This window comes from Atta cephalotes, assembly GCF_000143395.1.
Source record: "Atta cephalotes unplaced genomic scaffold scaffold00076, whole genome shotgun sequence".
Lineage (NCBI taxonomy): Eukaryota > Metazoa > Arthropoda > Insecta > Hymenoptera > Formicidae > Atta > Atta cephalotes.
Genome location: NW_012130140.1, coordinates 923,352 through 935,282, shown reverse-complemented (window position 1 = coordinate 935,282; position 11,931 = coordinate 923,352). Strand labels below are relative to the sequence as shown.

The 11,931-nt window shown below is 32.0% G+C and overlaps 1 protein-coding gene across 2 annotated transcripts in view; it reads right to left on the bottom strand.

Annotated features, from left to right (window-relative positions):
* LOC105624358 (dopamine receptor 2) overlaps window positions 1-5,103 on the bottom strand; it is a 17,142-nt gene extending 12,039 nt beyond the window's left edge. For both annotated transcript variants that reach the window (XM_012205720.1, XM_012205721.1), the window contains exon 1: window positions 3,899-5,103. In XM_012205720.1, coding sequence (XP_012061110.1) covers window positions 3,899-5,103 — 1,205 coding nt within the window. The remainder of the gene's footprint in view (window positions 1-3,898) is intronic.
* Between the last annotated feature and the right edge of the window lie 6,828 nt (window positions 5,104-11,931).

Sequence of the window (11,931 nt, the reverse complement as noted above, 5' to 3'; positions counted from 1 at the left end):
CACACACACAAAACATATCATAAGAAAAATACAGCTTTATACAGTGAGATAAAAATGATAGAGTAATAACCTTGTCTTTATACATCATTTTCATGTTTTATCACAGATTATTTGTTGGAACGCAATAGACTTTTTTTTAATGTTAGCTTATAGAAATGTAGACAAAGTAGCATTGACAGAGAGATAAAATAATCCATGCGATATATGATATGAAGTAAAAGTTTGAAAATGTAAAATTTGAGATTTTACGAACTCGGAGAAGCAGATTACTCTTCCGCTAGTAATATTGCTTTTGTTTGAGTACGACCAATTTGTACATTTTTAATCTTTTTAAATGACGCTATGATTTTAAAATTCTTGAATAATTTAAATACTTTGAATTAACTTTTGTGTGTATTTTGAATCTCAGTGTACAAAATCTCTTAATTTTATTTTTTATTTTTTATAATTTGTTTCATCATGGAAAGTCTCGAAAGAATCCGCATCTATTTTAGCTGAAGCGGAATGGAACGTGTACCTACATTCACATTCTCTCTGTATACTTGTAGAAACTTTTAATTACATCATACTCGAAAGGTCTTCTCGTTAATTTAATGAGAAACTCTCGCAAATGTATTGTCTTCTACAAGATAAAGAATAAGTCGCAGTAAATTACACAGTAAGTTAAAAATTTAGTCAATTCAAACTTTCATATCGTTCATATCGTTTTATCGGTTGTGCAATCAATAGTAATGGATTAGAGTTGGTGTAATAATGTAATCAAAGTTATGAGTTTATAGCTATTGAGATGTAGAGGAAAGGCCCCTATTATAGATACCGAGTTCATTTTGGGTAAATGCTAAAAATATATAGGAAGAATTAAAAAAAAAATAAGTTATTTTGAAGAGAATTTAATAAACTTTAAGATAACGTTAACATAAAATTTAATTCAAATTCCACTTTTTTTTTAAATTAAAGAAATGTAAAAAGTGAGCAAATCGCGAAGTCAAAAAATTATATTCCTAATATGAAATGCTCCAAGAAATCGATAATAAAATGCAAAATATATCAGTATTGCAATTAAAAAAACTTTTATTTAAAATTCTAAAATACAAACAATACCCAGCCAGCGTGCGCCAAAAATGAGCATGCGATAGATTTACCCAGAACTCGTTTTCAAGTAGTTAGAATCAGGCTTCGCTGATATAAATACTCGGTGTTCATTCCGGTTTTTTTTATTATTGTACAATAACATTTATACTTTAGCGATTTTCACTATAACATAGAAGCATTATTTTATATTAGGAATACTCCGAGTATCTTATATTACGATTTCCACACCTTATAGTTTAACGATCATCAAATTTAACTTCTGTATTCTACAATTCTACATATCCCGTATTTTTCTGTTAGTACGACCTTACTCTACGACCTCTATTACTACATGAAGAATTTATTGCCAAATTATTATTTAATAAATAAATATTTGGCAATAAATAAAATAAAATAAATAAGATTTAAATGCTCATCTCACTGAAACTTGAAGACATCCAAATTCTAAAATCTTGTTTTACAATGACTGCAGGCATGATCTAATAATGAATTTTCTATTAAATAGTTCTTAATCCAAGAGCAATAAATTCATGGTGGAATCAATAGATAGCGTTTATTAGTTTAGCAGAAACTATCTGATAATAGAGATTTTTTTTCTTCTAATTCGTTATTAGATGCGATATTATTGTCGATTAATAGGCATTTGCTTGATTATTTCGGCAAAATTAATCGTTAATTATCATAACTAGTTCATCCTTTAATGAAGATTCACTATAATCGTGCGTTGCCTATACTTGGAATTTTACATATTGTATATTACATATTGTGTATTAAAGATATTGGAGAAAGGATTAGACTTTATCTAAACGCTGACGTGATTATAATTAACTTAATGCGGAGGTGTTTCAGGAAACGTAGGATATGGATCAATGCAATAGGTTGCCCTGGATTCTTTTGTTAGTCGATAAAACGACTACTTTTCTATAAGCAATAAATAAATCAGTGAATCATCTTCGTTTTGTCTTGTTGAGCTCATTGTCCTTTAAAATTGTCGACTTCTTTTCACGTACAAAGTCGCAATTGTTTCTTTTATTAATATCCGCTTGTTTGGAACGATCGAACTATCCATTTTACGACCTAGAAGATAGGTCCTCACAGCCTTGTATACCATAAAGAAAGCACGCGGTCTATTGATTTTACATTTACCTGTATGCATGGAGTAAATATCCGTGAAGCGTGATAGTTACACGTGGGATTGCTGTACACAACGTCGTTTGGCGTCAGCCAAACCGTATCAAATCTATTCAACGTCAGTGTTACATCGCCCTCATCGAGTAGTGTAATTTGCTTCGCACGCGATTCACGATTTAACATGCGAACATGTCCACGTAGTGCGATAGATCAGTGCGTTAATCTATTGCTTGCGGAAATCCTGTTTTCCTAAGCATAGGTTTCTCATTCCCAAAATTTCTTATTCCAAAAATATAAAGAATGTATTTACGTTGTCAAATGTTTTATATATATATATATATTTATTTATTTTTTTCGATAATATTGTATGTGCTGCAATGATAGCTTCTCTTTTTGTAGTTTCTACTTTGTCATTAATTTATCAAATTCTTTTACTTCAAATTTGTTTTCTTTTAATTTATTATATCACATATTAATATTTTATAAACACGTTAATATTGCTGTAAATAGAATAAAAGTTGAATAAGATTAATAGAAAGTTTCATCGTTTTGTTATTTCTTACTTTTTTTGTTTTGTATTGTAAATATATGTATATATCGAGTTATTTCAAGAAAAGTTTATGTATAATATATCACAAAACTTGGTGCAAAGAAATCTATAAAGAAAATTCTCAATTGCCATAGCTATTATTAAGTCGAGAAGATATTTAAGATGATAAATGCTTTTCACGAGTAGCGCTTGGTAGCGCTCGTAAAGGGGAGAGAAGAAAATACCGGACCGTTTCTGAAACTTCAGGTTTATTTCGCGCGGACGAATAAAAGTAATTTGCTAAAGGGTCTCCGTCTAATCCACCCACAATCCCGCTAGCCAAATTCTCTTTTCCTGTCTTCATGGAAAATCCCTACCGTATATACGTCCTACACCTTGTATATACCCTGACTATATATATGTTTTAAATGGAGATAGCTCCGCAGGGTTGACTTAAAATCGATCTAGAATCTCACGAGTACCCTTTTACGGGTTTTCTTCCTCTCCTTGAAAAAAATTACCCTCTACATAGTTGATGGTTCGCTTGATAGCATATCCTATGTGATTGGTTGGTACGACTCGTAGAGAATAGAACAGATATCTATATTAGGATAACGGTGATGACAATTTGGTGATGTCGAGGAATGTCAGAACGTGGTGATTGATTGTAAACTACATCCCGCGCTCATAAATCGGTGCGTGATAGTGACATGTAAGCACGTTAATATTGTAGTACTATTGCACATTATATTTGTTATGTACATACAGTACAGTATGAACGTAGACGCGGAACGAACGAAGATAATGGTAAACCTGATGATGTATGTATGCTATCTGGTTTATCACATTAGCTGCAGCACCTACTATTAAAGAGAGATGGATATACTTGCTTGGTATCGTAGGTACAAATTTGTTCATTTGTAGCAGAAGATTTTCGACGTATGCAGAACTCTGATATAATGATGTCGGTCATGTACAACATACTTGATATAAGTAATGAAAAAGGTATAATGAATTATTATATATGATATGTCAATAATTGCGTTGATATGAAAAACAAAAATGGAACGGAGTATGCAAAAAGAATCATTTTAATTCGACAATTCTGATTTTGAAAAAAATAATTAACAATGCACAAAAACTCACCTACGAAAATCTCTGCTCCAGCAAGCGTATATCACGGGGTTCATTCCGCTGTTAATCCAGCCGAGCCAAGTGACGGCCGCAGATACGATTTCTTCTTGCCATATGCATCTCGTGCAGAATCCCGACCATAGATTCACAACGAAGAACGGTAGCCAGCAAATAATAAATACACCCATAACGATACCAAGGGTCTTTGCCGCCTTTTTCTCCTTGGCGAACTTGGCGAGTTTACGCGAGAGAGAGAAATTTTTTCCTAGGTGTTGTTTATTGTTGATTCTCGCGGAGGGCACTCTAGTGAGACCATTGTTGTGAAGAGCTGTTAATGGTTCCTCGAGATCTTGCAGATCTTCGGGTGTGCTCGAGGCGGTGCGAAAAAGATGCCTAGCGTCGGTATTAGTAGTTGTACCGCCTCGATGTATCCTCAACGTGAGTTCGAGCTCGCCCGAGGCCATCATTACCTGCTTTGTACCGAGTTTTAGACTCCTCGTCTGTATCACGGCGGCGCGATAGATTCTGTAATACGTGAATACCATCACGAATAGCGGTAGGTAAAAACTGATTGTCGATGAGAATATCAGATAACCGAGATTCTCCGTGAAGGGACACTTGTCTTCGGGCACTTGCTCAGTACGAACGGCACGCCACCACGCTATCGCAGGAAAAGAGATTGCACTCGAACAAATCCATACGATAGCGATTAGGATCGCGGCGCGTTTCCTACTCATTCGAGTCGGATACGTAAAGGGATCGGTAATCGCCCAGTAGCGATCTAGACTAATAACGCACAGGTTTAGAATGGACGCGGTGGAGAATAGAACATCAAGCGAACGCCAAACATCACACCAGTCCGTCGTAAACAGCCAACGGTTCTCCAATACCTCATATACCGCGCTAATTGGCATCACTACCAGTCCTACCAGGCAATCGGCACAAGCCAATGAAGTCACAAAATAGTTTGTAGCTGTGTGCAGATGCCTCTCTCGGAATACCGCGAGAATCACTAACGAGTTGCCGAAAACGGTAGCTACGGAGAAGAGCAATAAAACGATCGCGAGACCGATTCGATCCGTAGCGAGTTCCCAGAGATCTTCATAGGTGTGATTAAACGACGGATAGTTCGCGTTATAAAAGCTTCTATCAAGATCGTTGTTTAATGCGTGTACCTCTTCTTCCCAGTTCAATAGATAGATCTCGCTGTCATTCATGTTTTACCGTGCGCAGCCGTACTACTACGACGGTCTTTCGACCATAATCACCCTGATGTGCGATTGTCCAAGGATCTTGATCCTCTTAATTTTCCCTAGACGAATTTTCCTAAACGTCAGGGCATTGGCATTGCGTATACATTTGCGAGATCTCTCATTTTCGTCTGTCCTCTCATCTCGTCTCGCTAAAATATTTCGAATCATTACAATTCTTAATAAGATTACTGTTGTATTTTACATTTGCTAAGTTGTCATTGTATGATTTGATTATATCTTATAAAGCTTGGTTAAACTTTCTCAATATATTTATCATGTATCTATCTGATGAAAGAACATTTGGCACAATGTGTCCTTTTCAGCCGCGATCCTAAAGTAATGCAGTAAAGTGTAGAACACAATCATCACATAGGCATAATCAAGAATCAAAAGTTTAGATTTCTCCTATTTCTTCAGCAGTATTCATTTTCATTCGATTAGGATAATCATTATTTTAAATATCTGAAACAAGCAAATAAGCTCATAAAAGTTTGTTCTTTAAAATAGATTATCAATGAAGAAACAAAAAAGGCAAATTAGGCAATTTCGCTTATGTTACATTGTAATGATCGCGATCTGTTTAACAAATGCTTTTTTTTTTTAGAGATTCTTCTTCTTCTTTCTGTTTCCTTCTTCCAAAATAAGTTTTTTTTTTATAATCCAAATCTAATTCTAATTACTTGTGCACTTTAATAAAAATTTCTGATATTATTAGAAATTTTTAATATAAAGGTAAAAATCAATCTGAATTTTTTCACTCAAATGCTTTACAGTTGGCAACTTTTATAGAACGGTAATACACATACGTATGCACTCTGACAATTCGATTAAGTTATTCGAAAGATATTGGAAGTATAAAAATGACAATGATTTTACAGAAACAGACCGTTACTTGTGCGTAAATGATATAGATTACGATACCAACAAAATATTTTCTAGACATAAAATTCATACATAATGTGTAAAAATTAAGTAATAAAATACATGTAAAAGTAATAAAATCAACATTGTGATCCAAGCAGTAGTAACTTAATATTTTCTGAATGTCTAAATATAATAAATTTCATTTTAAGAACACTTTTTCATCATACTGTTTAAACTTGAAATAAAGTTGTAAAGTGCTGAATAGGATGTGATAGGATATGAAAAAGATTCATGTTTTTGCGTCCAAATAAAGGAGAACAGGCTTAAATTAAGCTTTCATTCGTGCAAATATTTATCGCTATTTGATCAAAGCAGTTCAGTAAAGTTAAACCAATAATAGTGTAGTTTAGTTATGTTTGCGCTTAGATTCTGTTTTATCTGCATATATCCTAATATACAGGACCCGGGTTAATAGTGGCTATATTCAGTGGTTAGAGATAGTCTTATTCTCTTGCGTTGCAGACTGCAATCGTAGTTGCAAATTAATGATAAAGAGATTAAAGGTACATTAATATAATCTAATTTAAAGCGATCTTTTATGTGATATTTCTTTGGTTATTTTATTGATCATCATTGGCGACTCTTTTGTGTACCAGAGACACGATGAACTTCCCTTTGACGTACTACTTTTTTTTTTTGGAGTAATATTAAAGCCATCACGCTGTGTCATCATATTTTGCATATGAGTCTCAAATTTTTTTTTAAATTGCTTCTGTTCTCTGAATATTGAGTTTAAAGATAAATAAAAACTTATAGAAAGAAATTATCTATTTTTAATCAATATTAAGTCAATTTTCGAAAAATGCTGTTAAATTTGTTAAATTTATTAAAATATGCCTTTCGTTATATCGGAAATGAAAGTAATATATGACATACTAGTAACATCAAATTATTACCACAAACTAAAATTATTAGTATTAGGCTCGCTCACGCCGTACGTGAACAATCAGTTTCAAAGAGCGCGCTTCGACATTCTCTTTCAGCGTTAACTGTCTATAAACTGCTCACCGACTATGGTTATTTATGGATGTTTATCGTTGAGTGATTATCACGATCATCTTTGACCCCGCACCCTCGCGTCCTCCTCGTGGCCTCCCTAGTTTCAGCAGTGTAATATACATATACTCGATCTTACATATAGAACCCCCTTCTATGTTGAAGAAGGCCGCCGTTGAACTTGGTCACGGATGAATAGTACCAATGGCGATCGATATGTACATAGTACTATAAAAAAAGTTAGTTTTCCAGAACGGCCAATTCATTAATGAAGAAAATATTTTTCTGGAACGGCGAATCAAAAATATCTGCTCCTTTGAAATGTCTCAAAATACTAAATATATTTTTTAAAAAGTGTTTGTACAAATAACAAATTAGAAGCAAATAATTTTAAAATGTTCTCATAAATTTAAGGATTTATCTTTTCTACTTTAACAATATTTCAAATTTCATTAATAAATGGAAGACGTATTATAGAGGAAAGCCCCCTATTATCCTACAGGATAGGCGCCTAATATGAGATAGCGTTTCTGCTAAATTAATAAACACTATTGGTGCCACCATGAATTTATTGTTCTTGCATTGAAAATTATTTAGTAGAAAATTCATTATTCAGATCATGCCTGTAGTTATTGTAAAACAAGATTTTAGAATTTGGATGTCTTCAAGTTTCATTGAGATAAACATTTAAATCTTGTTTATTATTTAATAAATAAATATTTGGCAATAAATTTCTCATGTAGTGATAGAGTAAGATCGTAATAATAGAAAAATACAGGATATGTTGAATTATTTAATTATAGAAGTTAGATTTGCTGATCGTAAAATCATAAGGCATGAAAATCATAATATGAGATACCCAGGTATTCCTAATACAAAATAACTCATGCTCTTATGTTATAGTGAAAATCATTACTAAAGAATAAATGTTATTGTACAATAATAAAAAAGACAACCGGAATAAACGTCGAGTGCCTATATCTGCGATGCTTGATTCCAACTTGAAAAGTTCTGGGTATAATCTATCGCATGCTGATTTTTCGCGCACGCTACTGTATTTATTTTAGAAACATTAAATAAAGTTTTTTAATTGCAATACTGCTATATTTTGCGTTTTATTATCGATTTCTCGAGGCATCTCATTTTTTATATTTCTTTAATTTAAAAAAAATGGAATTTGAATTAAATTTTGTGTAACGTTATCTTAAAGTTTATTAAATTCTTTTCAAAATGATCTATTATTTTTTTAAATTCTGCTAGATTTCTATTTCATTTACCCAAAATGAATTCGGTATCTCATAATAGGGGCCTTTCCTCTACATTAAAAAAGTCTGTTTCTCTTATTTATCTATAAATATAGTAAATACTATGGAAATATATATTCAAAATAAGAGTTTGTTGAATACAATGTTAAATGGCCTCTATAACTAGATATTTGTAACTATTTGTAATGAAGAATGTATTTCTTAAGAAAGTGATTCTTATATCATGTTTCTCGACGAGAGTTAGATCTACGTGATCTCTTTCCCTGTTTCCTTAGGAACTTACAGAATTGCGATAGAAGGATCAAGAAGGGGTAGAGATAACTTACGTAACTGATCGAAAGAATAAGAGAGAATATCAAGAGCAGGGAAGCGAAAAATTGAACGGGAAAATGGAGGGAATAATACAATATATAAATATTTTATATAAAAATTCCTACACTAAATAATAAAAATAATATTATTTTAAATTGTTTTCACATTAATTTCCAATCAATTTGTGATCTCAAATACACTTAAATAAAACGTAATGTAATTGTAACAATAAACGTATGTTTATTGTCACATAATTTCGTTATCGAAAAATTAATGGAAACTATATAATTATATATAGTAAATTATATATAGTAAAAACAAAAAATAATATAATCTCTCACATAATAATTTATAAAGAATATAAAAAATAAAAACAAGTATACATATACAATGTTGGGTAATGAATATTCTGTTATAATTTATTCAATCTATATCTATATTAATTTTCAATTTCTCTCTTTTCCTCGCTACCTCTTTTATTCGCTATTAATAACATACATTATAACATAAATTAACTTTATAGAGTAGGAGGAAGGAGAAATTTGTATTATAAGGCTTGATATCACATTCGCGTTTGTGATCCCGTCGCAGCCAATTGCAAAATTGCCTAAGATTGGTCAAATGATAATCATGTAAGCCGGAAATCCGTGGGTGTCAATGGTCTATTATCATTTGTAACTCTCTAGGCATTCGTTCATTTTGCATTTGTAAGATTCAGTATCTATATCTTTTAGTAAAAATGTTTGCTTGTTTAAAAAGATAGGTAATGATGTTTAAATTTATTTTAATAACGTTGCAGCAAAGATAAATTATATATTGATCCAAACATTTGGTGTACAATCGACATACGGGATGATCAGTATATTTTTTTTCTAAATTTTACGGATATTACAAGATTAATTCCTTCAAATACTTAATCGGAATATCCTTAATTTTGTGTTTGCATTTATTTACAAAGAATTAATGCGATAAATAAGAGAAAACATTCTAAAAAATTTACCTGATATTCTATTTCTTTCATCATAAATGCATAAATGATTCTCGTTTTTTTACATATTTTCACGTGATTAGAAATATATGATTTAACTTGAGAATTATACAGTGTGATTTATTAGTGCGCGAATGTATGCAGTAATTATGTACGATTTGATGTCGCATTGCTATTGATTTAAAAATTTTTTAATTAGAATATAAATCTAATTTTGGCAAATATATTTTTTTTCACGAAAATGAGAACAGTCTCATAATTATATTTCGTTTATATAGAATTTTACATTGCTGAAATTAGTTTTTGATGAGAAATGACAATTGATGTAATTTTTGACTGATATAATAGCGAATATTCTTTCGATAAATTTTCAATCTTCGATAATTCTGTCTCATCAATCGACATTTCATTTGCCATCATTTTTCGCTATTGCCATTGTATCGATATATCACACACAAATGTCTCTTCTTAAACAATTAAAACGATACAAGGTATTTTCTGCAGCAACGTAATGATGAGTTCTGGACATTAAAAATTAAAACAGTATTTGAATAAAATTATTTGAGTTATAAGAAAAAGTTAAATAATTTTTAAAAATAAAATAAGCTGATAAGCTAGGTATAGTCACTAGTATTAATGCTTAAAGTGTCTGTTATGTATACATTGGTGCGATCAACTTCATCCGCTGTGTACCTACATGCCATGTATTTCAGAGCGTACTACCATGTATCGTCACGAATGAATAATGCATTATCTTAAAAATATATCTAAAATATTTTTCTAAAAAGTTTAAACAATGTATTAAAAGAACAACAAAAGTGATAGAACTTTAAAATTAATATTGATTTTGTGGCAATTTAACGAATATTTCCATATTTGGCTGAATTTTATCTGAAACAATGCTTGATTTTTGAGGATAAATTAAAAAAAATTAGAGCAAAATATAATGATAATGAATAATAATTATGCGCACGTAACAGGTCTGTTTCTTCTTAAATATTAATAAAAGAAATTTAAACTTTCAAAACTACTTTTTCATTTAATATAAAACCCTGCAGCGATACCTATATGTTAATATATAATGGATGGGAAGCTTTTTCAGTTAAGCAAGCGATACATAGTATTATGTAGATGTAAATGCTTCTAGTGTTTGTAACGGAACAAAAGTATCTTGTTCAATGTGATTTTTGAACGGAAGAAAAGCATTTTCAAAACAAGGAAAAAACAGTAGCGGTAACAATGAAACTATTAAATAAAAATCATATCGTGCGTGAGACGGTACGTACCGTTATATATCATTTGTATATTATTATGAACTAATCGTTATATATTTTTCCGGTGAAGAAAAACCGGCGGGTACCGCGGTTGTTCTCCATTAACGCATTGTCGTTCGTTAACGCGTGTTAATTATCCTCTAATTTGACGTTTGCACATGGACTTTCAAGGTCAGGGTCTTTCCTGATCGCCAGCGTTCGATCGCGATAAAATGATGCACGATGTCATGACGTTCGAGACACAGACGATGAGGGTGTTGTTGGTATTTACCGTGATTTGGTTACGTGTGTTGGATGTCAGTGTCAAATGAAATCGAACGCAAGAAGCGAGAAAGAACGATCACAATAGACGATCGGGGACGTCTTCAAATTCTTTCTCTAAACGCGCACGAATGTACACAATAAACGGGGAAAGAAAAAACGTGACTTATCCTCGCGGTACTCTTCCTTCGAGAGAACGCGGGACGTGTTTCGCGGTTTTAGAAGGCCAACTGCTACCATCGCGTGGCTCGAAAGCTCTGCAACCGTCGCGCTTGCGCGCCGCATCGAGCCGCGTCAAGCTGCATCACCCCCGAGCGCACACATACGCACTTTCGCCCTTATCAACTTTTGCTCGAAGCACCCTGTTTCTTGCACGTGCGTCACGGATATCCACAGATATGACGCAGATTTTTCCTACGTATGACGTCACAAAGGACGCCGGTTTTTTAATTTTATTTTTTTTAATTATTTAGATGCTATTTTCTAAATCTGTTCTGGCTAACAGGTCGTATATATGATTAGAATCTATATTCTTCGACACATCCTACAGTTGAATATTTTTGTACAGGTTTCTCACAAGGTAAGAAAATAATTTGTAATTATTATAATAAGAGTTAGAAAAAATATTCTATTGTCCTTGATTTTATCTATAATGACTTTGTAACCATTTTTAAACTAAAACAGTTTTTATATTCTTTTAATTAATTACATATGTTTTATATATATATATATATATATATATATATATATATATATATATATTTAATTTAGT